Below are 27,504 nucleotides of genomic sequence, written 5' to 3'. Positions count from 1 at the left end.
AAGACTGCTTGACTACATAGAAGACTCATATGTTGCACTTTCTTTTGCTCAAAACTTTATAGATACTGCTGCACTGACTTCCATCTCTAAATGACCATCTAGTTCTTTTACCGTGGACTCTCCTTTGTGAATTTGTTGCCTCGATTTTATAGTCGAGTTGTTTTATTGTTCTTCTTTTCTCCCTAGAAAAGCTCGTGTGTGCTATAATTCTCATTTGAGCATTTCCACATATGTTCTTCATACTTGAAGGATGATTTGGTTGGTATAAAATTATTGGGTCAAACCTTCTCTTCCCTTGAACTTTAGTCATTGTGCCACTGTATTGTGGCATTGGATTTTGCTGTGGAAACATCTGAGGTCAGCCAGATGTTTTTCTTTGTGGGTATCTTGCTTTTTCTGCCTGGTACATGAAGAGATCTTTTTTCTTCTTTTTTTAAACTATATAAATTAACAACCTGTATTCAGCAAATCCTAATATCCCATACCATTCTATGTCCATTTTTCCTGGAACATGGTGGGTTCTTTCAACCTGCATCTTTCCTGCTTATTTCAGGAAACTTTTTCTTCAGTTACATTTTAGGCTGTGATTTTTTGTTTCATTTGTTTCCATGTCATTTATTCTCTACTTTTTGGCACATAATTTATTTTATGTGGGGCCATCTTTATTGATTATTTATATTGATTAGTTCTTCTTGAAATGCTTTTATCTCTGACTCCTCTCCAGTCACTCAAGCCCTTCTTCTATGTTGGCAATTCAGTTTTCAGTGTGTCTTTTCCATTCCTTGATAGTTCTAATTTAGTTATTAGTTATGTAATCCTGTTGTTTTGGTTCTCTCTCCTTTTTCTTTTTATTCTATTTTTAAAAATCTGTTGTCAAACACTTAGTTTATGGAATTCACATTATTAAGATCTTTAGAGTAAAGTACTCTCCAGTAATCTTCTTTTCCATGGGATATCCTCTTTTGCAGACTATTTCTTGATCAGTCTTTGACTTGCAATAATAATATTACCATTTTCTGTGTTATTTTAATAAAACCATTATTTTTTCAGCTTTGTTGAGGTCTAATTGACAGATAAAATTGTAAGATATTTAAAGTGTATAACATAATGACTTGATATACATATACTTTGTGAAAAGATTCCCCCATCAAGTTAATTAACACATCCATCACCGTATATGTATATATATTTTTTTCTTTCTTTTTTAGTGATAACATTTAAGTTCAACTCTAGTAGCAAATTTCAGTTATACAATACAGTGTTATCAACGTTTCATATTAGATCCTCAGACCCTAATTCACCTTGTAACTGAAAGTTTCTACCCTTTTTCCAACCTCTCCGTATTTCTCCTACCTACTCCTCAGCACCTAGCAACTACTTTTCTACTCTCTGTTTCTATGAGTTCAACTTTTTAAATTTTTTCTTTTTAGATTCCACACATAAGTGATACCACGTGGTATTTGTCTTTCTCTGTCTGCCTTATTTCACTTACCAAAACACCCTCCAGTGAACCCATTATTTTTACTGTTTACAGTTAGTGAGTGATTTCCTATGTGCCAGACCCTGTTCTATGCATGTTCTATTTATTAACCCTCCAATTCTCATAACAACCCTGTGAGGTAGGTACTAGTATTAGCCCTATTTTAAAGATGATGAGATTGTACATTTGAACAGTTGCTATGATATTTGTTTTCATCTTGCTCATTCTCATGTGGGCAGTATTATCCCTACTTTTCACTTGCTCCAGGTTAGGATGGAAGAATTCTCTTTGACACCATTTTACCTTCATATGACATCTGATTATCCTCTTTTCTGGCTATAGTTTGGGAGCTGGAGTAATGTGTCCTGTTGTTCTTTCTACAACCATAGGGTTTGGGAGGAGAGGGGAGAAGAAAGACAAATCTCCTTCAAGATTTTGTGAAACGTCCTGGTTCACTGCCTTTCATTTAAAATGCTCTAATATGGGACTTCCCTGGTGGTGCAGTAGTTAAGAATCTGCCTGCCAATGCAGGGGACACAGGTTTGAGCCCTGGTCCAGGAAGATCCCACATGCCGCGGAGCAACTAAGCCCTTGAGCCACAACTACTGAGCCCTAGAGCCTCTGCTCCACAACAAGAGAAGCCACCACACTGACAAGCCCACACACAACAACGAAGAATAGCCCCCTCCTACCTCAACTAGAGAAAGCCCGTGTGCAGCAACGAAGACCCAACGCAGCCAAAAATAAATAAATAAATTTAAAAAAGAAATAAAATAAGATAAAATGCTCTAATAAATCCCCAAATTTAGTAGAGAGCCCTAAACAACGGAAACTCCTGGATTTTGTTCTGTGCATTAGAGGATATTCTAGAAGGCTGCAATGACTGGGAACTGAAGCGCATTCCCTTGAGAATTTTCCTTGATGTTTCCTCCAGGTAGCTCACTCACCTCCTTAGTGTTTGAGATCTGAGAAAAAAATTCTCAAGATTTTTTAAACAGTTGATCTTTCCCCAGTACACTTTTGAGGTGAGATAGAAGTGGTACTAAGACCCATACAGAGTCTTGCCAATAACTCTGAATTCTTTCTTAGGAACTTTTTTTTTTAAGTTGGGACATGAAAGAGTACCACTTTAAATGGTACCACTTCCTGCTTTCCTTTTTGGTGATTTTACTATTTTTTTACTTATGTGGTCAGATATTAGGAAGGGGGAAGTTTCTATGACCTGGCTTCATTCTATCATCTTTACCCAAAACCTGGCTGGTATTTTATGACTTCCTTAAATAACTGTTTCTGGTAATCAATGTTTGTTTTTTCCCCAGGACAGAAATTTCCATTTTATCATAAAAGCCATGCTAAATATGATATCAGGCTACTGAGATTCAATTACAAGAGATGTTTTGTTTTTGCTTTTTTTGAATATATGTGTTCCACAGACTAAGTATAACCTGGAAAAATACAATCCTCAGAAGCTCTCCCTTCCTCACAGGGGGCCTATTCGTCATTTTTGGTCAAGATGCTTTTGTTTCTGGACATGGTCTCCCTACCATCTGAGAATAGAAGTTGCTCTTTAAAATTAGACCTTAGAAACTTTAATTATGTCAGGAGTAAAATGAATAAACAAACAAACAAAAAAACCAAAAGGAAATGCTTCTATTATTTATGTTTTAAATGAGTTTCTTCTTCTGGAAGCCTCAGAGGAGGAGATATTTTTAAATGTTCTTAAAAAGTAACTTTTACAATGTTTTTCCCAATTGCTAAGTTGAGACCTGGTTCATGCTTCTGATTTTGTTCGTTGGGATGGGAGAAGGGGGAATAGAAATGATGGCTAATTGCAGAACAGCCACTTCTACGAAGCCACAGCAGGGGGAGGGAGGAAGCAGAGGCCTCTGATTCACTTTGAAGGGGAGACTCGCTCCTCCTCCTCCTTCTTTGGCTTGTGCTTTTGGCTTGTGCTTTTGGCTTGTGTCGTTTTGCCCCCAAGAGGGATGTGTTTTCACATTTACTTTGTGTTGAGAAAAAGACACATCCAGTCAAAGGGATGAAGCTGCCCTTGACATTAATAAAGTTGATGAAGATAAAAAAGGGAAATGTAGGTACATCAGACTTCTCCACTCCTAAGGTTTCAACTCCAGTGACTTCTTGCATCTTTAAGCCATTTCTCTCTCCTGAGCTCCAAACGCCTACTTGACTTCTCCATCTGGAGGGCCCTAGAAGTCAGCATGTCACAGAGCAACCTCAGCTCTTGCCAGACTCACACGCATCAAATGTGCACAGATCTCTCCTTTACTCAGTGGATGGGACCACTTATGTAGACCAGGAATTCAGGAATCATTCCTTCCTCTTCACTCAATCCACTCAGGAAACAGGTCATATAAATTCTACCTCTGAAACATCTCTCCGTGACATACTTTTCCATCACTATTGTTCCTGCTATGTTTCAGGTGTCCTGATCTCTCGTCTGAAAGATTGCAGTAGCCCAACTAGTCCCCATGGTAGATGGTGTTTACCAAGGTAGCTGCACCAATGTCTCCCATCCCCCATGCTCATATGCAATATGATCTTGACTCTCCTGCACGGGGAGTGCAGGTGGAGTCTACTTTCCCTCCCCTTGAATCTGAGCCGGCACTGGGACCTGTTTCAGTCGATGAATGCAGCAAAAGTAAGTTCCCAGGCTGGGCTTCAGAGATCTACATTTCCTACCTTTGCCACTTGGAATGCTCCCTCCAGAAACCATTCTCCTGAAACCACTGTCTTGTGAAGAATTCCAAGCTACCACCCTCCCACTGGAGAAAGAAAGGCCTCTCTCCACTGGGAAGGGGGCTGAGGAGTACTGAAGGGCCAGACAGCAGAACGAAGCCTTCTTAGACCTTCCAGCCAAGTTCAACCACCAGCTGAAGTGTAGCCAATACCAGTGGAGCAGATCTGTCCAGCCCAACCCTGCCTGGATTCCTGACCCACAGTAACAGGAGTGAAAGAAATGACTCTTGTGGACTTCCCTGGTGGTGCAGTGGTTAACAAATCCACCTGCCAATGCAGGAGACATGGGTTCGAGCCCTGGTCTGGGAAGATCCCACATGCCGTGGAGCAACTAAGCCCGTGTGCCACAACTACTGAGCCTGCGCTCTAGAGCCCATGAGCCACAACTACTGAGCCCGTGTGCCACAACTACTGAGCCTGCGCTCTAGAGCCTGTGCTCCGCAACAAGAGAAGCCACCGCAATGAGAAGCCCGCGCACTGCAACGAAGAGTAGCCCCCGCTCTCCACAACTAGAGAAAGCCCGTGCACAGCAACCAAGACCCAGTGCAGCCAAAAATAAATAAATAAAATAAATAAATTTTTTAAAAAATAGAAAAGCACTAAAATATATATACATACACACACACACACACACACACACACACACACACATATATATAAAAGAAATGACTCTTGTGTTCAGCCAGTAGGCTTGGGGTAGTTTGTTACACAGAAATAGATAGTAAAGACAGTCGCTGTACGTCTAGTCCCACTGTTCTAGACCCTTTGCCGTACTGCCACCAGTGCTGTGATCCTGAACTCAGAGTGATCACATCACTGCCTTTCCTACAGAATCAAAGCCAAACCGTATTTAGCCCTTTGCTGAATAACCTTCTCAGGCAACCCCTTCTCTCTGGCCCAGTTCCAGCTTTAATCACTCCTTCCTTCACTCCTGACACGCCCAGTTTCCTCAACAGCCCAGACATTCATCTCCCTGTGCATGGTATCACATGATCCTGTATCCCACTGATGTTCTTCCTTCATCAAAACCATACCTGGTGGAAAGTTCAATTCCTCTGTGAAGTCTCGGAGGGCCCATAGCTTTCCCCTACCCAGCCCCTCTGCTAGCTCTGCTTGTTCAGGACCTCCTCCCAGACCTGACTGCATATTGGAATCACCAGAGCAGACTGAAAAACAATTTCCTCAACTTCTCCTCAACGTATGGAATCAGGGACTAGGGGTGAGGCCTAGACATCTGGATTTTTTAAGCTCCCAGGAGGCAGGGACATGCTCAGCAGAGACTGGCATCAAGGCCTGACTTCGTACTGACTTATTTGCCACATTGCCTGCCTTCTCCAGCAGCTGGAGTTCCCAGAGGACAGGAACTGCTTACTCATATCCATGTCCCTGGGTCTAGCCTCCCCCTTATTGAACACAGGAAGGAAGGAGTGGTGTTGGGAGGTCTGTAAAGCAGAGTCAGAAAGGCCAGGAGAGGGGACTTCCCTGTTGGCACAGTGGGTAAGACTCCGCGCTCCCAATGCAGGGGGCCCGAGTTCAATCCCTGGTCGGGGAACTAGATCCCACATGCGTGCTGTGACTAAGAGCTCACATGCCACAACTAAGGAGATGGTGAGCACAACTAAGGAGCCCTGGAACCACAACTAAGGAGCCCATTGCTGCAACTAAGGATCCCATGAGCCGCAACTAAGGAGCCTGCCTGCCGCAACTAAGACCGGATGCAACCAAATAAATAAATAAATAAATAAATAAATAAATAAATACATTTTTAAAAAGGCCAGGAGACCAGTGTCTGCCTTGAAGGAAGAAAGAAGCCAAAGAGGCCAGAGACAGACCTGTTTGTCACCTGCTCTCAGCACAGTACTTCCCATGCTCCAACCCATCATGTTTCTAGACCCGTCCAACTGGGAGCCCCGGAGGAACAGGGGCTGATTCTCCTCCCTACTGCAGAGCTTGATCTTGTGCCTATAAGAGAATAACCACACATAAAAATTAATGGAATGAACGAATGAGGCTTAGAAACCAAGAGGAAACTGACCAGTTCCGACTGAGTTCTCTCTTCTGGTCAGTTTCTACGCCATGTCTCTCAGGCCTGGTCTTGGTAACACTGACTTACTGTCCACAGGACATAATCTTCTCTACCTCGTCCAGTTCTGAGAGTACAGAGTGCCAGTTAGGCCGACCTGCATGAAAAGATCTGCCTAGAGCTACCTATGAGTCCTTGTTCAATTTCCACTCATAAGAGCTGCTTGCCATGCCTGTATCCGAGGGGGATGTGTCGTTATATCAAACCCATTTCTGTATCCACAAAGGTTACTGTTTATTTCTGCTTCTGGGTCCCTTGCCGAATAGGCAAACTTTAGCTAGATGCCCAAGAGGATAGTTACTGATGTATACTAAGGATGGAAGAAACAGAAACAGTAATGACAAAAAATGAGCTAAAAAGTCAAGTGATGGCGTGTTTTCTCAATTAAGCTATACTCTCTTTGGTGCTAAATATCCAAAAGTCAGTTAAATGAGTACCAACTGACTACAACTCTCTATTCCTTGAATGAGATTCTATGTACTCTTACCCACCTTTACAGATTTTCTATTGGAAAAATATTTTTCTCAGAAATTTGTTTCTGGAGAACAATGAGAACAAGAGAGTTTTCAGTTAGGTAGAATCATTTTCCTATTTTAACAAAGGAGACCCAGGGTTTGAATTGGAGTCAGCCCTGGAGGGAGGGGTGACCCTAAGTCAATGATCAAAGTAGCCCCCCTTCCCCCTCTCCCCTCCCCTTACCCCACATGCCTTTAAGGGGTCTGAGAATGCTTCGTGCCCTAGCTGACCAGCAAATGTTACCACCCCTTTTCATTTCATTTAATGCTGTCTATCTGCTAGTGGGTTTGACGCTTGTCCGGATAATGAGCAGCCTGCCAGGCTGCCAGCCAGCGCTGCTCTTTAATTCAGAGCTTCCCCCCGGAACCTCATTCCTGCTGTTCTGTAACCTGGACTCTCAGGATTTCCTGCCAAGTGGGACATGGCCTTGTCTCACATCTGCATGTGTGGCTTATTCTCAAAGACACCTGTTTTCTCCAGTGACAAGACTCACACTTCAAGAATCAGCCAGGCTTTAACACAATGGACCTTGGCCACATGACGTTTTCATTTTTCTTGAGTCAGAGGCTTGACTCTCAGGTTCAGTCCTTGAACAGCTTTGCAGAAAAGAAGCTGACATGAATATCACGCACTTAGTTTTTCCTAACTAATTGAATTTTTTAGAATCTATTCTTGAGAATGTGTCACATGCGAGACACAGGTCTAAGTGCTGGGAATATAGCAACTAAGCAAGGCAAACTGTGGGCCTACTTTAATAAAGCTTACATTCTTTGTGGGGAAAGAAATTGAGAGAGAGAGGATAAATAAATAAACAAAGAAATAAGAAAACTTCAGATGGTGAACCGTGCTTTGAAGAAGATAAAACAGGGCCATGTGATGGAGGGAAGCTTCTCTGACTAGATGATGTCTGAGCTGTAACCTGAACGTTGAAGAAAAGCGAGCCGTACAGTGGTCTGGAGGAAGAGCACTCCATGCAGAGGGAACAGGAAGTGTAAAGGTCCTGTGGCTAGAACAGACTTGGGATGGCTGAGTGTGAGAGACACAGAAAGCTGGCTAGTATAAATAATGTAAACTGATGAATGTGGTACAGTTTGTCAGAGAGGTGGGCAAGGGCTAAATCATGTCATTTAATAAAATGTGCTGTTTCTTAATCTCTCCCTCTCTCTCCGATCATATATATATATATATATATATATATGAGAGACAGACAGATACAAATGTCTCCTGTAAGGAGCAGCACTTATGTGGGGAAGGGAAGTGCAGTGGGGGATGCTCCCAGTGGCACAGGTAAAAAAATGAGCTTAAGTAACCATATATTGATAAGCTATACAATATCCTTATCTCTCTACTCAATTTAGAATCTCAAGTACATGTGTATTACTAAGAATACCAGGTATAGGACACTAGATGTGTATTCATTAACATTTATTCAACACATAAGTGGTGCCAGATGGTAAGCTAGAGCAGGGATCAACAAACCTTTTCTGTAAAGGTTCCAATAATGAATATTTTAGGCTTTGCAGGCCATATACAGTCTCGCTCACGTGTACTGTTTTGTTTTTTGCCACTCTTGAAAAATGTAAAAACCATGCCTAGCATGAGGGCTGTACACAAACAGGCCACAGGCTAGATTTCCCCTGTGGACCATAGTTTACCAGCCCCTGGCCTGAAGGTCAAGACATGTCCCTACCGTAAAGATGCCCTAAATCTGGTGGGGGAGAAGACAGACCTGATAATACAGAGTGATAGAGATGAGTTCACAGCAGAATGAAAGGACTCGGGGAGGGCAGTTAACCCAATACCAGAGGACCAAGGCAGGCTTTCTGCAGAAGCAACACTAAGAGGATGGGTGGGAGCCAGCCAGGTGAAGAGGGGAAAATGAAGATTCAAGCAGGAAGAAAGACAGCATAGGCAAGGGCCTGGAGATGAGCACAGTCATGGGATAAATTCCAGGAGCAGCAAATCTCTTCACTGTGTCTGGAATCAAAGGTTGTAAACACGAATGCTATAGAGGCTGGGTGGTGAGACCACAGAGGACAGCAGGCCATGGGAGGAGCCGCGGCACCGCACAGCACTGCTGACCTTGGGGTCAGCCTCTCGGGCACGGCGAGGGGTGGTGGAGACTGTGCCCTGGCTAAAGAGCGGCTGGTGCTTAGCTCCTGCTGACGGGACGTGGCCCAATGTTGGCAAATCTGATTCTTCAAAAGACAGAAGAAGTTTTGATTTTAAGGTGAGATTCCATATTTTCAAAGATTGGTGATGAATTTTTAATCAATGTAAATACCATGAGGATCAATATTCTGTGGGCACAAAGATGTCTGCAGGCCAATTTTGGGCACTTGGTCTCTGGTTTACAGGCTCTGGACTACAGCATAAAGGGCCGGGGGTGAGACCACAGAGGCCAGTCAGGGCCCTAGGGACTGGATGATGAAGAAGAAGAAGAAGAAGAAGGAAGGAAAGGGGAGGGGAAGGAGGAGGAGGACATGGGTGGCAGGGGAGGGGGAGGGGGAAGACGAGGAGGAGAAGGGGAAAACAAAAGGAAACCTGGCCACGTGTCAGAGCTCATGTGTAACCGGACCACACGATGCAATTTGTATTTGTAAGGGAGAAGTCGTGTGGGTGAGCTAAGCCTGCAGTGCACACGGCTGCACTGATCTGGGAGGTTGGGGGCCTGGGGGGCGTGGGAGACACTCGTACCTTCTGAAGAGGGGTGGCGGGAGCAGAGAGGTCTCTAAGACTCTGAATCTGCTGGGAGACAGCCGCCCATGTAAGATGAATCCCTCTCTGGAGTGGCGCAGTGGAAGAGAATAAGAATGGGTTCCAGCGTATATACACTACCAGACGTAAAATAGATAGCTAGTGGGAAGCCGCTGCATAGCACAGGGAGATCAGCTCGGTGCTTTGTGACCACCTAGAGGGGTGGGATAGGGAGACTGGGAGGGAGAGAGACGCAAGAGGGAAGAGACATGGGGACATATGTGTATGTACAACTGATTCACTTTGTGATAAAGCAGAAACTAACACACCATTGTAAAGCAATTATACTCCAATAAAGATGTTAAAAAAAAAAAAGAATGGGTTCCAGGCTCTGGACCAAGTTCATGGGCAGCTGGCCAGCCACTGAAGCTGCAGACTGACAGAAAACCGCAAACAGAACTGAGAACACCCAGTATGAGGAAAACAGGGAGAGATGAAGGCAGGAAGTTTAGAGTCATTGTTAAGAAAAGAAGATATGCAGAAGATAAGCAAGGAGCAAAAGAAAACTCTGCAGAGGGAATTGGGGGAGGAGATGCTGGGCCAGGCTCTACCTGTCCTCAGGGGCCAGGTGCCACCGGTCCTCAGGGGCCAGGCTCCAGCCTCCACACCCTTGCTGCCTCCCATTCCTCCAGCTCTGAGGCTCAGCCACCTCACTCAAAGCTGCTACTGGCCGACGTCTTCCATGAGATCTGGTGCCGTCCCCCCATCAGGCCCTGGAGAGTCCCTCTACCCTGCTCTGGGTTCCTTCAGACCAGTGGGGCATCAAAACTGGGTTCCCCAGGTAGTCCTCAGCTCACGTCGTATTTCAACATAAAAAATGTTTAGTATTTTCCACCTCCTAACAGCAAAAAAAAAAAAAAAAAAATTGTATCATAACTTCTAGACTAATTACTTTTTAGTGGTGTTTAGCTTTCTCTCTCAGTTAACATATAAGGAAAAAGTGTGGTCATGCTGTCTCATAAAATTAGTGGAGTTATTTCTCATCTTTATATTTGACTCATTTAATTATTTTCCAAAGCAGAAGACCGATGTTTGATACACAGACACATCATACACATTTACCAGGTTCATTTCATAAATGTCCTTTTGCATACCTATTACATCGCCAGATTGCAAATTCAGTAAAGAGAAACTGCATATTGATTTATGTTCTTGTTTTTATAACATTATAAAATGGATGAATTAATTACATTAGTTCTGCAGCATTTTAATCCTGACTTTTCTGCTTTTATTATCTATCCCGCAAGATGGGTCCTATAATTTTTTTCCAGTGGTATTTATAATAGTCCTTGAGGTCCTCATTAGCATGTTTGATTGAATTGACAAAAACATCAGATGTTTGTCACAACGGACAGTAAGAACTATCTGACTGAGTGGTTTTACAGTGAGGATTAACTTTGTCAAATAGATTATATGGCAGATATTTTAACATACATTTAATAAAACAAACTTATAGTTCCAAGGTTTGATGAAACTATATTCAAAGCACATGGTAATAAAAAAACACTATATCAAAAAAGATTGTCTCAGCAAAAGTGGAAGGCATTAGCAAACAATATGTTGCTATTTTAAAACTATAACAACAATTTTAAAACTATATCTGGTTAAACAAGGTGCCTCTAAGCAAAATAATAGTCTGGATTATTAATAGATAATTTATAATATTGTAAAAGCCTTTTCTGTATACTTCCCAGTAACTGAAAAAGTGAATGACTCTCCAAGTGGATAACTAATCCTTTTCCAAGCCGGGTGGCTCTTAATTCTTTGCCTTTAATAAAACTGAAAAAAATTTGATGATAAATCAGTGTGAATTTTAGTAAATAAGTCAAAAGGCATTCAAAGCATTAAGCAACAGTGATGTAGCAAAGTTTTATTTCTGTGTAATTTTTTTTTTCTGTGTAATTTTTTATGTGAACAAGTTTTCTCAATGTTTCCATCTACTAAAAAAGGAGTAGGAACAAAATAGATGCCGGACTCCACTTCATTACATACGTAAGTCACATTCATACAGAGATATAAGAAATAATTGGGAAAACCCTCATTCTCCTCATTAATAAGTATATTTCCAATAAAAATTACTTATATTTAATAATCATTAGTAAAAAGTTAATATATGTTGTGACTTTTGATCATGTGCTTCTAATGATTATGATTTTGACTCAGTACATAAGACTTTTTGAACAATTAAAGCCTGTGGTCACAGAAAAAAAAACAAAATTTAAAATTTAAATTTATAAGACAATCTTATTGTGATAAGTATGATAGAATGATCAATAAAAAAACTTTTAAGCATGAAATATATGTGCACTAACATAAAATTCTGTGGAAGAAGTAGAAGAAAAAACACGAATTCATGGATAAAAGGCAAACATAAAATTTCAAAATGTTGAAGAAAGGAGTTTATGTATTTCTGTAAGTGGATAAAGGGGGTTTCATATCACATGGCATTTAGATTCCATTGGATCCATCTTTAGATATATGAATTCTTACTTGAAAATTGTGCGTTTTTGCAGCATATTGGAAATCACATCCTTTGCTATTATTTAAATAGATGCAAAATTTTAGATACTAACTTTTGTGCATAAGAGTCATAGTTTTTCAAAAAGTCATTTAGAGGTATGTGAGCAAAATGCTTGAAGACCACTGTCCTAGATCCTTAGAGCTTCAAAGACTTTTGAGGATGAAGAATTCCAGTCCTGGGACTTCACTGGCGGTCCAGTGGTTAATTCTCCGGCGCTTCCAATGCAGGGGCACGGGTTCTATCCCTGGTCAGGGAACTAAGATCCCACACGCCAGCGCGGCCAAAAACAGCAACAACAACAAGAAGTCCAGCCCCTCCACACCTCCACCAGCACCATTTTACAGATGAGAAAACTGAACCCAGAGAGAAAGAGAATGAGCTTCCTGCACCCCCAGCGCTTTACCCTTGCCTAAGGCACAGAGTGAATCACATCCAGCCCTGGCTAAAAACGCCAGGCACCCTGACCTGCCCCCTGGTGCTCGTCCCAACACGATGCTCAGTGGTGATAGACACGCCCTCACAGGTGCGCAGGATCTACAGTAAACGCCACCCTTGCCGAGCTTCAATGTCCCATCTCTCTTCCGGGTTTCCTCAGCATTTTGTGCACCTCTCTCTAACAGCTTTCCGCTGTTGCCAACATTATCAAACATCACTGGGGCTGCTGGGACAGAAATGACATCCTGGGACCTAGAAAGACAACAGGGACAGACAGAGGGAGGAGGGTAGGCCTCCACGGGCAGGGCGCTAGTTGAAGACACAGCGAAGCTGGGACAGAGAAAAAGATGTTAACTACACTTGTTCCCGTGCCAGCCTCAGTCAGGGCTGAAGGACAGCAGAGCCAAGTGCGCGGCTGGAGGCTTCTAGGGTCTCCTTAGTTATTCAGCCTCTGTCACACTTGATACCTATTCTTTGGGTCCAAGATAGACATAGAACTATAACAGTGACATGACACTTGGGTCCACAAATACGGTAGGGCAGGCAGAAGATTGCCAAGCCTGAATAATTAACAATCAATAGCTCCACACTTGCAAAGAAGAGTAAATTATATGCATTGAGAGCCTAGTTGTGATGTCTCAGTCATTATTAAACTGGACTTTGTTATCTCAGGTATAAAACCAAGTTTATTTATCAGTATAAAATGTATGTGGCCTTCAGGTAGCACTAGCGTGCTACAATTGCAGCCTGAATTTTAAGGTGTATGTCTTTACATTGAAAAGGAGATCAATACACTTGGAATCTTTAAGTCAAAAGCAACAGAAAAACAAAAACAAAACTTTGTCATAAGGCATTTAATTCAAGTTAAACTGAGTATGATATTTTGGAATAACGGTTTTTGGTTATTTTATTTAAAACATTTATGTTCATCAAAGAGAAATGCCAAGAATAAAACAAAAATGGTACCACTCAAATACATTTTTTTGCTGACATTTAAAAAATAAATGTAATATGGTTAAGGGAACGGAAAGACAAGCTACAGACTGGGAGAAAACATTTGCAAATTACGATCTGACAAAAGATTTCCATCCAAAGTACATAAAGAACTCTCAAAACTCAACAATAAGAAATCTAAATAAAGTCTGAAGTTTAGTTAATCATAATGTACTAATGTTGATTTCTTAAGTTTTGACAAATAAACCAAGGTGATGAAATATGTTAACAAAAGGAGAAACTGGGTGAGGATTATCAGGCAACTCTCTGTACTATTTCTGCAACTTGTTTGTAAATCTAAGTTTTTTCCCAAAGTAAAGTTTATTTAAGAAAACTCGACAAAAAGGAAATACACAACTAAATTCAAAAATTGGCAAAAGACATGAATAGACACATCACCAAAGAAGACACATAGAGGACAAATGTGAACATCAAAAGGTGTTAAGAACATCGGTGAAAATAATGGTAAGACTAAGGACTTCGAAAATTCTCTCCTCCATTCCTCCATAAAAGTAACAAGAACACAGGCAAAAATTGCCTAAATCAGCTTTTTCCAAACTCTGATTTTAACCAGAAGCTCGCAACAATCTAAAGAGCATTTATTTTTTTAATTTATTTTTTTTAAAAAGAGCTGGATTTCAGTAAATATAACAAACTTTGTGGCATTTAACTTACCCATTTAACTCAAACCTCCCTATTCCCTGATCCCAGTTCCACAGTGCCCTTGAAAACCAGTAGCCTGCAACCACAGCTTTGGAGACTAAACAATGCACTTCTAAGTAACACATGAATCAAAGAAGAAGTTTTGAGAAAAATCTAAAAATATTTTGACCTAAATGAAAATGCAGCTTATAAAACTTTGCATGATGTACTGAAAGCAGTACTTGGAGGGAAATTTATAACACTGAATGCATGCACTGGAAAAGAAGAAAGATCTAAAATCAGTCATCTGAGTTTTCACCCTAGGACTATAGAAAGAAGAGCAACATGAGCCTAAAGCAAGCAGAAGAAAACAAATATCAAAAATTAGAGCAGGAATGAATGGAATTCAAAACTGGAAATCAATAGAGAAAATTAATAAAACCAAAATCTGGTTCTTTGAAAGATTGGTAACATTGATAAACCTCTAGTCAGGCTGAAAAGAAAGAAGACACAAATTATTAATATCAGAAATGAAAGTGGGATCCATCACTACTGATTCCAGGGACACTAAAAGGATAATAAAGGAATACTAACCTTTATGAACAACTTTAATAGCATAGATGAAATGCAACAATTCCTTGAAATACACAAACTGCCAAAACTCACACAAGGAAAATAGATTATATTAACAGGTCTATGTCTATTCTTAAAGTTGAATCAAAAGTTAAATTTCCAAAATAGAAAGCACCAGCTCAGATGGCTTCACTGGTGAATACTACCAAACATTTAAGGAAGAAAAGTTACCATTTCTCTACAATCACTTCCAGAAACTAGAGGAGGAGGGGACACATCCTAACTCTGTGCAGCCAGCATTACCCTAATACCAAAACTAGACAAAGATAGTACAAGGAAGAAAAACTGCAGTCCGATATCTCTCATAGACATTGATGCAAAAATAATAGCAAATTGAATCTAGTAATGAAACAGAGAAGGACCCTATGGTCCTTACACCCCATGTCCTCAGCCTGCCTTTTGTCTGTGGAAAAACTTTAGCCAAGGAATAAGTTTAATCAGAGAAGTGAGAAAATGCAGAAACAAAAGAAAACAGTCCAACAAGACTAAATAATAATAGTTTAGTCATTAAGCATAGTCAAGGAACTTCAGTTCCTCTTCAAGGGCTATAGATAATATTCTGAGCCATATCCTGTGAGCTGTCTTGTAGATACTGAAACCCCCAACAGGTGGAAGAAGTTAAGTACATGATGACCAGGCTGTAGCCATGACATAAGCTGCCACAATTCCGAGAATTGGCCTCAAAGAAATGGGAACAAACCGACCCTGGAACTGAAGATTAATTGTACTTAAAACACTCAAGATGATGCTGATCAGACCACCGCAGGACCAATTTCAAGATGACTGTCAGAGCTGCCTGTGCTGTTTCTGCATGTAGCCCCCTCCCTTCACCTATAAAAGCTCTTGCTCACTGATTGTCAGTAGGGGGGCGGGGGAGTGGGCCTTTGGACAGGAGTCCGCCCTCCCCCTAAAGCCCCACCAGCTGCCGGCATCCAAAATAAAGCAAACTTTCCTTTCCACCAACCTTGCCTCTTTATCGGCTTTTGAGCAGCAAGCAGCCAGACCCCACTTTCAGTAACAGTTACATATAAAAATAATTATAAGCTATGACCAAGTGGAACTTAATCCAAGTATGTCAGGGTGGTTCAACAGTCAAAAATCAATTAATGTAATCTACCACATCAACAAGCTAGAGGAGAAAAGTTACATGATCTCATCAAGAGATGCAGGAAAAGCATTTGACAAAATTCAACACCCATTCATGATAAAAACTTTTTTTAAACTCTCAGAAAACGAGGAAAAGAGGAACAGAGGGGGACTTCCTCAATTTGATAAAGAACATCTACAGAAAACCTATATTCTTTCTAGTGAGAAACTATATGCTTTTCCCCTAAATTCAGGAGTAAGACAAGGATGTCCTCTATCACCATTCCTATTCAAGATCATACTGGAAGTTGTAGCTAAAGAAAAAGACAGGAAAAGGAGATAAAATATTTACAGATTGGAAAGAAGAAACAAAACTCCTTGTTTACATATAACATGATTGTGTAGAAAATACCAAAGAATTGACGGAAAACTCTTGGAACTAATAAGCAATGATAGCAAGGATATAGGATATAAGGTTAGTATAGGATACAAGGAAATAAATCTTGGTGAGGAATGTTTAGAAATTGGAATTCTAATACATTGCTGGAGGGAATGTCAATTGCTTTCCTGTATACCAACAATGAAAAATTGGAATTTGAAATTAAAAACACAATACCATTTACATTAGCACCAAAAAAAGAAAGGAAGGGAGGAAGGGAGAGGGAAGGAAGGAAGGAAGGAAGGCAGGAAGGGGGAAGGAAGGAAGGGGAAAAAAAGAAATACTTAGGTATGAAGGGCATCTGTAAAAAACCCACAGCTAACATCATACTTAGTGGTGAAAGACTGAATGCTTTCCCTGTAAGATCTGGAACAAGACAAAGATGCCCGCTCATACCATTTGTATTCAACATTTGTACTGGACGTTCTAGTCAGGGCAATTAAGCAAGAAAAAGAAATGAAAGGGTTATTAAGGAAAAAAAAAAAAAAGAAATGAAAGGGCATCCAGATTGGAAAAGAAGAAGTAAAACTATTTTTTTTGCCTATGACATAATATGATATATAGAAAATCCTAGAGGGACTTCCCTGGCAGTCCAGTGGTTCAGACTCCATGCTTCCAATGCAGGGGGCATGGGTTTGATCCCTGGTCGGGGAACTAAGATCCCACATGCCGTGTGGCATGACCAAAAGATAAAAAACAACAACAACAAATATATATATATATAGAGAGAGAGAGAGAGAACAAATTGGGAAGAAATATTTGTAACATATATAATTTTTTAAATTAAAAAAAAAAAGAAAATCCTAGAGAATCAAAAAAACCCTGCTATAACTAATAAATGTATTCAGAAAAGTTGCAGCATACCAGATCAATATACAAATATCAATTGTATTTCTGTACACTTGCAATGAACAATCCAAAAATAAATTTAAGAAAGCAGCTCTATTTACAATAGCATCAAGTAGAATGAAATGCTTAGGAGTAAATTTAACAAAGGAAATGAAAAACTTATACTCTAAAACAAGAAAACATTGTTGAAAGAAATTAAAGGAGATCCAAAGAAATGGAAAGGCATCCCATATAACACTGGTACCAAATTGATCTCCAGTATCAAAGCAATTCCTGTCAGAATCCCAGCTGACTTCTTTAGGTAAATTAACAAGCTCTTTCTAAATTTCTTATGGAATTGCAAATAACCCAGAATAGCCAGAACAATTTTGAAAAAGAAGAACAATGTAGGAGAACTCATACATTTCAATTTCAAAACTTACTACAAAGCAACAGTAATCAAGAGTGTGGAACTGGTACAGGATAGGCATATAGATCAGTAGAGTAGAATTGAGAGTCCAGAAATACACCCATATGTCTATTAATATTTGACAAGTGTGCCAGGACCATTCACTGGGGAAAGAACAGTCTTGTAAATAATCACCTCCAACACCTCCCACACTGATACTATACTTTTATTAATTAAGCCTAATATACAACCTAATAAGAAGCAGATGGTTTCTCATTGCAATAATTCTGAAGAGTGACTGCTTTGTTTTTGTTTTTGAAAATAAAAATGCATGGCAAATCTTGGAATTTTTGAAACTGGAAGGGACCAAATTTATCATATAAGAACTCATCTAATCTTTGCATTTTACAGCTAAAGAACTCCGTGATTTGCTCAAGAACACACAAATAACTGTCGTAATTGGGAAAAGGACTAACTAGTCAGGTTTCCTGCCTCCCAATCCTGGGTTCTTTCCATCTAATGAGTTTGTGTCTCTAAATTATGTCTCTTCTATGCAGGTATGAAGAAAATGACTAAACAAGGCAATCTATCAGAGTGACTAAACACACACACACAACACATCTTATTTTGTGTAACTAGCCTAGAAACTTATGAGAAAGATCCTCTTCTTGTTTAAAGCATGCACAAATCTGGAAAGATGTTTTAAGAAGAACATTAATGGTCTTAGAAAAAGAATTGATTTATTCAAAATGTAACTCAATATTCCATATGAATTAATGCCTGGGTTTATGTATGAGCTGTCTAGATTTGATTTTTTTATTAGTCATAAAGATTATTTGGACCACAGGTTTTGCCCTACCCATTTCTAGTTTATTCCCTCTTCCATCCAGGTCCTATGCTCCATGGTTCACCTCTAAGACTAGGAGTTGTGTCAGGAGGAGAGGGGAGCAGTGCCCCATGCCATGGGTGTTTGTGCTTTTATGCTATCAGTTTTACCCTATATTGACAGCAGAGAGAGTTAAAAGACATCTTCCCTCCCTCCCTCCCTTCTTCCTTTTTCCTTTCTTCCTTTTTCCCTTAACACAAAGTGTGTAACCTCGTTCTCTTTGTAAAAGACTGAAGTAATATGAAATTACGAAGCATAAAATGTGACTGTTCCTTTGCAAACCCTCCTACTGCCCTCCCTGGACATAAAAACGATTCATAATTTGGTGGGTCGTCTTATTCCATAGTCTCTCTCTTTATTCCTTTTCATCCACACGTATGTAAGTATGAACATATTTTTATTGAAATGGAACCACACTCTATACATTGTCCTGCTTTCTTCGTAATAGTTTGAGATGATACTGAATCATTGCACATTGGCCCACCTCATTTTTTTTAAGTGCTCCGTGATAAAGTAGCTAGTACTTAGGTAGAGGTAACTATGTGTAAGGATCTGTTCAAAGTGCTTTACATTATTAATTCATTTAATCCTCACAATAACTCTGTGAGATAAAGGAAATCCTTATGCTTAATTTATAGATGAGGAAATTGAGGGAGTGAGGTAATTTTCCCAATGACACATAGCTAGTTAAGTGGTGCAGATGAGATTCAATCCCAGGCGGTCTGGCATCAGAATGCCATGCATTTAACTGCTAGGCTGCATTACTCCTCCATAATGTAAATGTTCCATAATGTATTTAAATAGTTCCTTATTAAGGAATCTTTAGATTGTTCCTAATTTTTCACCATTATAAACGATGCTGTAATTACCTCCTCATACATGTAATCAAGTCTATCAATCTTTTCTTTCACAGCTTCTGAATTTGCATCTTGTGTGGGAAGGCCTTTCCATCCCTAGGTTATAAATAATCCTTCATTTTCTTCTATAACTTTTATGGTGTGGCTTTATTCATTTAACACTTGAGTTCTTCTGGAATTTGTATTGATGTATGGCACAAGTTAGAGGTCTAATTTGATTGTCTTCCATGTGGATAGCCAATTGTCCCAATATCATTTTTTTCATCTTTTTTTTTTTAGTTGAAGAGATATTTCCCAAGAAAATCTTTTAAGACTTAAACAGCTTACATCAACATATTCAGATCTACCCATGCTTAATCAACTGTTGAGAAATATAATCATAGGGCTTCCCTGGTGGCGCAGTGGTTGGGAGTCCACCTGCCAATGCAGGGGACACGGGTTCGAGCCCTGGTCCGGGAAGATCCCATATGCCACAGAGCGGCTGGGCCTGTGCACCGCAACTGCTGAGCCTGTGCTCTGGAGCCCGCCAGCCACAACTGCTGAGCCCATATGCCACAACTACAGAAGCCCGTGCACCTAGAGCCCGTGCTCCACAACAAGAGAAGCCACTGCAATGAGAAGTCCGCACGCCGCAGCGGGGAGTGGCCCCCACTCGCCACAACTAGAGAGGGCCTGCGTGCAGCAGCGAAGACCCAACTCAGCCAAAAATAAATAAAATAAATAATTTTTTTAAAAAAGATATATAATCATAAAATGTCTCATTAAACCTACAGGAAAACGTTTACAGGATGGAGAGAACAAGGATAGAAACCAGGGATTTCCCCTCACCCCCCATATCAAATACACTGAATGGATATTTTATCATGGAAAGATTTTGAACTTAGTTCAGACCTTGGATCTGTCCCTTAAAAAATAGTTGGTCTTGAGTAAATCTTCTATGCCTCTGTTTCCTCATCTGTAAAAGGGGAAGATAGTAACACCTGTCTCAGAAAGTAGCTGTAATGATGAGAGCACCTGGTACTCATTAGGTGCATCATCCAATGTGAAAGGTTTGATTTCCCTTTTTTTTTGTTAAAGAACTAAAGTGTCCCCAAAAGACAGTCCTGTTCTTATACCCAAAAGCCTTTAGGTGATACAATGTCTGTTATTTGAGGGCATTTGCTTTTATGAGACATTGTACAATGTTCTCAGTTTGACCTTGGTTTCAAGGGACAGAGTTCCAGAAGCAGATGTAAAGGTTATTGTTGATTTCTTGGTAAAATAAAGAGAATTCAATTCCTTTTATTTATCTTTACTGACTCAAAAACACTAGGAGAAAAAAAATTGTTGAAAGTCAAGTTATGCTTCCCTTTGTCCTATCTTTCTTCTCCATAGCTGCTATTTCAAACCTTGTTCTTTCTCTGACCTTCTACTCTGCCACCACATTTGACAACTAGCCTCATCTCACCTCCTCCATCAGAGAAAATGAAACTCATCTTCCCTCAACTTCCTGCTGCCAAAGTCACCAGCACTTGCACCTATACTTGACCCATTCTCCTTCCCACCAGTCCCTCCCACCCAAGTACACGTCATTTGTCTGTCTCCCTCACTGGTTTATGAGCATAAGGACCAGGTCATTGGAATACTGTTTCCCATCACCTAGCACAATGTAGGATCAGAGTAGACACTCAAAACACTAAAGGAAACCAGAATATGTCACCCAAAATATGTCTCTTTGACATAAAAATTATTTTAAGCTGGCAGTAAACATATTAAGAAGCAGTAAACTTATGAAAAGCTCTCTCTAACCTCCTCTTTTTCTTCCTAAAGGCTGGATATAAATTCTACTTTTACTGAAGAGAGACTCCTGACAGCACCAGGAGAATCTGCAAAGAAACCTAGCTGCACTAGTATCCTCCCATATATTACCTTCCAAAGTTTGCTGCCCTTTGAAGCCTAAAATTTCTTTCCTTTGTCCTGTCATTTCTCTTCAAACTCGTTGTTCTTTGTTGAAGATGATACATAAGCCAGAGTTCTAAGCCACTATTTTGAGTTACTCTTCATTCAGTTTTCTCCCATGTATGCTGCATGAGTTAATAAACAGTTTTTCTCTTATTAATCTGCCTTTTTTTTTAAGGAATCTAAGCTGAAAACCTAATATGGGTAGAGGTAGATGTTTGCCTCTCCTACAACACATTTTTAAATGAATGAATGAGACCTGCTTCCTTGGTACTCACTAGTTTATCAGGAAATGTTATACCTACAAACATAGTACTCTAACCCAGACAGTTAGTCAAGGTTAACAGGAACATATAATTGATATGGTCTTTTTATTTGAAAAAATTGCTATCAGTATTTATCAAAATAAATTCTATTTAAAAATTATAATAAATGAGATGCCATTTAGGGCAAAATTTGTCTTTTAAAGGAACATCCCTGGACACCTGGAGATGCATTCCACCTCTCACTACATCACAGATGACTATTTCCAACCTGACTCCACCCAGAACTCTTGCTACTTCCCACCTGAAATTCCCACTCACAGAGCCCAGGAGCCTGTCCATGTCCTCAGGAGACCTGGGACATCTTGCTGCAAAATGGATCAGAGGCATCAGGACTCAGCAGAAAAGTGCCTCTTCAGGATTGGAATCCTCTGTTTTTGCAGCTGCAATATTCGACATCAAATTTCTTTACATCCCAGCCGTTTTATTGGACGTACTAACAAACAAACTCATATTTTCTTGATATGATTCACCTGAACTGAAACTAAAGCTTTACTAACCTAGCATTCTACATGGCACCCGTCTCTATGCTCGTCCATAATAATCAGTCATTCACCACAATAACTCTCAATGCTTTTTCCCAGCAAGGAGCAATCTAAAGAGTCACCTTACAGACAATGGGTGGTTACTAATTTATCTTTCTACTACCCCCTCAAAATCACTGGAAATGTGCACTTTACCCTGTTAAACTGCTCTATTAAGAATTGAAAGAGGCAACATTGTGCAGAGAACATGGAGTTGCAATAGCATAGATCTGAGTGTGACCTTGGCAATTTACTTAACCTCTCTGAGATCCAGTATCTGAAAAAAATAGGAATAATACACCAACTTCATAAGGTTGATATGGTATGAGGATATTACCACCAGCGATTTTGACTTAATTATCCAGGTAATTTCAAAGCATCTCCAGGTGATTTTAATGCACAGCCAGAGTTAAGAACCGCTGGGTAAATTCTTCTCAAAAGTATTATCTCCATGACCACCCTTCAGAAACTTTAAAATGACTTTTGAATATTAAAAGCGGGATTAAGAATATAAAACAACCTCTTTTCACCTGTGTAAGCAAAATTAGAATATGCTTAGGAATGGAAAATGCTAACGTTCATAGTAAAACTGTCCAACAACTGAGTTAAGAATGAATATACATACAGGGCTTTTGAGGAAAGCTTCGTCTTCAACAAAGAACCCAGAGTTATATATCTGAATTATTATGTCCCTCCAAAGTAGTTATTACATGAAGATAAGCTATAAAACCTATTTTAATGATGTTGCCACTATGGAAAAATAAATTTATTAGAGAGAAATTGCCCTTTGAGACTGAGGTAGATTTATTAAAATGTCTTAAATGGCGAAAAAATTTTGATCTTTGGTTGCAGATTTAACTTCTGGAATCAATAAAGTATCATTTGAAATCAAGTCAGGTGAGTTTGTAGTTAACCAAGATGGGAGCTCTCATTGTAGGCATTGGGCCTAATGTCTCTGAGGGGTTCTTGCTACATATCATATCCTTCAGTAACTAGCACTCAACCTAGCACAAGTCACGGCTCAGTGATTGAACTTAAATGAAATATTCAATACAAAGACAGATTATCACAGGTGGCCTTGAAGGTCATTCTCAAAGAAAAGATTAGAAATGGTTGGAGCAATATTGGCCTCATTAGAATAAGGATGTGGTTTTCCAGACAGGCAGTGTTCATGCCACATGTTTGTTACAAAGACCATTTCAGTTCTTCCTAAATATGTTTGGATTAAAGGGGAGTGGACCCATGACAAAACCATGGTATCTCTAAGAGATGGTGGTGGCTGTGTCTTCGGAGGTTTCACAGGGGGACATTCATTATAGTAAATAACCCAAAATGTAGGTCTGACCCTTGGCTGTGCAGGCTCAGAACAATAACTACCAGTTTGTGGAGAATAGGTCTGACTCTCCAGGCTGGACTCCCATTAATCAACATGATGAGAATGATGTATAACACCAGAATTCCAGTTAGTTATGTTACAAAGAGAAGTATAACAGTTGTAGGGCCCAGAGACCTCTGGTAATTATGACCAGCACACTTTCTTTCAGAAAGCAGACCTGGGTGGGAAGTTCAGGTCCATCAGAAGGTGGCACAGTGAACAGGAACTTGAGATTGGGTGAATGAGTGAAGGCCTCCACAGCATCCAGTTGGGATAACCTGAGGACTATTTCTCACAATAGGGAGAGCACTTTGGTGGGAATGCCACACTCAAGTTCAATGACCAGGATTGCTTCTCCCCCTTATTTAGGAGGAAATGGCTCAAGTTCACCTCTCCACTATCTTTTAATGTTCATTTCCACCACTGTCCAACTTCTTTTCTGACATATTTATAATCTATATTAGTACATTCAGTCATGTGATATCAAATCTTGTGAGCCTTAAAAACAGTGTCTTTAAAAAAAAAAAAAAAAAAAACAGTGTCTTTTTAAGATGACTTTGCACCTTTTGCTCTGGTCTATTGTGAATTGACCTTAATGCTTGACTCTTATTTCCCTGTTTCCCAAATTTATGAAGTTCAGGAGATACCTAGCCCATTATGTTCTGACAATACTTATAGTACCAAAAGTCTCCCATGTAAAAAAAAAATTTTTTTTCAGAAGAAAAATCCATTAGTCTCTCAACAAATATCAATTGTACCAGATACTTTTCTAAATGCTGGCAATTCCATGGTAAACAAAACAGATAAAGACCAAAACCTCATGGGGCTTACATTCTAGTTGAAAAAAGGAAATAAATGAGAGAATAAATACTTATATACAATGATTTCATATGGTGATAAAGTGAAAATAAAATTAGAAACTCCTACTAAAATGTTCATTTGTAAATTAAGAGAAAATTCTTACCTCTGGGAGATTTTCAAGTCTACCTTACATGGTCCCAAGATGACTAGAAATATCATGGTCAAAGTAGAAAAATAAAAGGGAAGGTCCCACTGGAAAAAAAAAATGCAGAAAAATATGAGATCAGGGACCTTGGAAATTCACATACCCATGACAATGAGAACAAGACCGGTGTGGTTCTGCAGTTCCAGAAACCTATGCCTGTGAATTTTCTCCCAGCTAGTGCTGCTTGTATTTCTGACAGTTTCTTCAGGATCTATGGCCTTAAATGATGCATGGAGAAGGGGGAAAGTGGAATTACTCCTTTATGCCATACCTGAATTTAATGTCTTGCAGCAGTGCCCCAGATTTTTACTTTGGGTCTTGCAAAAGTAATATCTCTTGGGGAAAAATGGAGGCAAGAAGTACCTGAACAGAGAACCATCATATTTAGCCTAAGAAAAAGGAAAGCAGCAGCCAGAAGTAACTATGATCGTTATAGCATGTATCATTTATTGAGTACCCACTATGTCTCATGTACTGAAGAGGCGTTTGCGTATTTTACCCAAATAAACTCAAAGACCCTGTGTAACCCGATTTCCAGGCAAAGGCACATTCAAAGAAATGCAATCCAGCACATTCAAAGAAATGCAATCCAGTAGTCAAAAGAAATTTTAAAATAGTTCTGTTCATTACTTGCATTTGAAATAAACTCCTTAAAATTCCCTTTTGTCCCCTCTCTATTCTCATATACCCTTTGCAGTTCTACAGTCTCTTATCCCAGCCTCACCCTCCACTTCTGCACAGAATGCACTGAAAACCCGCCACCACTGGGATAGGCTCTGGTCTCTCCTTTTTCTTCCCCTTTTCTGCCTGTTTATCTGATTCTCCATCTCTAACCATTCTCCTGATTCTAAATCACAGACACCAAGAGAGTCAGACAAGCAAGGCAGAAATCATCTTATAAGAAGGGGAATGGGTGAAATCGGAAATACAAAGACAATATTATCTTTATTAAGTTGGGACAGGGGGAAGTAGCAGGAAGGGGGAAGGCTGAGAACATTCACATGTTAATAAGTGTGAGAAATGATTATAATTATGGCCCTAGTGAATCCCCTTCCTTGCTCCCAGCCGCTCTGCAATGAGACATCCCTCTCCTTAAATCTGGACTGGCCTTGTGATTTGTTTGGGTCAACAGTATGTGGCAGAAGTGATATTATGCAAGGTCTGGAATCTTGTCCTGAAGAAGTTTTGCAGTTTCTGGTTTTGCTCTTGGAACCCTGAGACCATCATGCTGTGAAGAAACTCAGTCCAGTCTGTTGGAGGATGTGGAAGAAAACCAAACCATCCCAGCTACCAGCCAACACCTATGGCCAGACGTGTGCTTGAGGCCGTCTTGGACTCTTCCAGCTCCAGTTGAGCCATCAGATGACACAGTCACATGAGGGATTTCAGACAAGACCTGAAGTAGAACTGACGAGATTGCCAACCCATAAAATTATAAGGAAGCAAATCATGGTTTTGGGATGGTTTATAACAGAGCAAAGGTCATTCACATATAAATCATTAGCTCGTGTAATTCTTACAACACAAAGTAGGTTATTCTTATTTTATAAATGAGAAACTGAAGTTCTGCAAAATTAAGTATCTCATTCAAGGTCACAGAACTTCCAAATGATTAAACTAGCTTGGTATCCTGGTCTGCCTGCTTTCAAATCTCATTTTTACATGGTCCTTTGACTCCACCTCTGAGATCTATGAGTTACGTCTACTAAGAATCATTCCTTCTGTTAAACTCCTAGAAACTGATCACTGAAAACAGTCTCTTAATATCTCCCCCTTCCCAGAAACTTTAGGACTTATACCTGCACATCCATACTGTTGGAAATCTGTACACTTTGTGTTCCAGTTTGTGTCTCCATGGCACATTATATATGGTTAAGGGCATTGTTCAATTTGGACTTTTAAGGCATCTTAATGGCTGTCTAACTTCATTTTTGTTCATTTATTTACTCTCATTAATTAGCTATCATAATTACTATCAACTGTTGAATGTTGCACTCTGCATGCATTATCTCATTTAATCCTCACAAAAACCCTACCTTGTTGCCATTGTCACCCCCGTTTTTCCAACAAGGAACCTGAGGTTCAGAGAGTCATACAGCTAGGAAGTGTTGTAGCTGGGACACAAACCTAGGCCTGTCTGATGATAAAGCCTGTGCATTTAACCAGTGGATTGTACCCAGTGGTGTTCTGGTAAGTAGTTTACAGCTGGCTCTATGAGAAAAAGAAAGCCATGATTTGTAGCTTTTGTGATTCCCGTGGTATAAATACTCATATTGTCATTGATGTCAAGCTAACAGACTGACTTCACTGAAGGCAGAGTTGGGGAAAGCAGAAAATCTAGAAAAGCCCCTAACCCCACCATCCTCTCCAACAGACAGACATGGCTTATGACATGGGAGGTGCAAGAACTTGGCTGACAGCACAGCTGGCCATCTTGAAGCAAGAAAGCTGATAAAGAGCTGTGGCACAATCCAGAAAACTTAACCAACAGTCAGACGTCCCAAAGATGTTTCCGTTTTCCCGTGACACCCTGCCTATTCACTGGCCACTGTTATGGCAGGCCATGTTCCAAGAAGCATCACATGAATCACCTAGTCCAAAGCTTTCAGAGCCCTCAAAAGACCCCTCATCCAACCTCCTTCTCTGGATAATCCCCTTTCTCCTCATGGCCAGGGTATTGGCTTCATGGGTTGGGGGTTCCAAAGGAGCTGAAATGAGGGAACGGATTTCTTTCTTTCTTTTCTTTTTCATAAATTTATTTATTTATTTATTTATTTATGGCTGCATTGGGTCTTCGTTGCTGCACGCGGGCTTTCTCTAGTTGCGGTGAGCGGGAGCTACTCTTTGTTGCAGTGCGCGGGCTTCTCACTGGGGTGGCTTCTCTTGTTGCAGACACGGGATCTAGGTGCTCAGGCTTCAGTACTTGTGGCACGTGGGCTCAGTAGTTGTGGCTCGTGGGCTCTACAGTGCAGGTTCAGTAGTTGTGGCGCACGGGCTTAGTTGCTCCGCAGCATGT

The 27,504-nt window shown here is 40.2% G+C and overlaps 1 protein-coding gene across 5 annotated transcripts in view; it reads right to left on the bottom strand.

The window, feature by feature from the left end:
* The window catches only part of LOC309654578 (5-formyltetrahydrofolate cyclo-ligase), a 298,235-nt gene that overhangs the window by 86,912 nt on the left and 183,819 nt on the right, over positions 1 to 27,504 (bottom strand). For 3 of the 5 annotated variants that reach the window (XM_082448897.1, XM_082448894.1, XM_082448895.1), the window contains exon 4: positions 24,447 to 24,535. The exons of the other annotated variants lie outside the window; for them this stretch is intronic. In XM_082448897.1, the coding sequence (XP_082305023.1) occupies positions 24,447 to 24,535 (89 nt within the window). The remainder of the gene's footprint in view (positions 1 to 24,446; positions 24,536 to 27,504) is intronic. 5 annotated transcript variants of the gene reach the window in all.

This window comes from Balaenoptera physalus (assembly GCF_965194825.1).
Source record: "Balaenoptera physalus genome assembly, chromosome: 2".
NCBI classification, from domain to species: Eukaryota; Metazoa; Chordata; class Mammalia; order Artiodactyla; family Balaenopteridae; genus Balaenoptera; species Balaenoptera physalus.
Note: the sequence above shows the minus strand (reverse complement) of the source record. Positions and strands in the feature narration are given on the sequence as shown.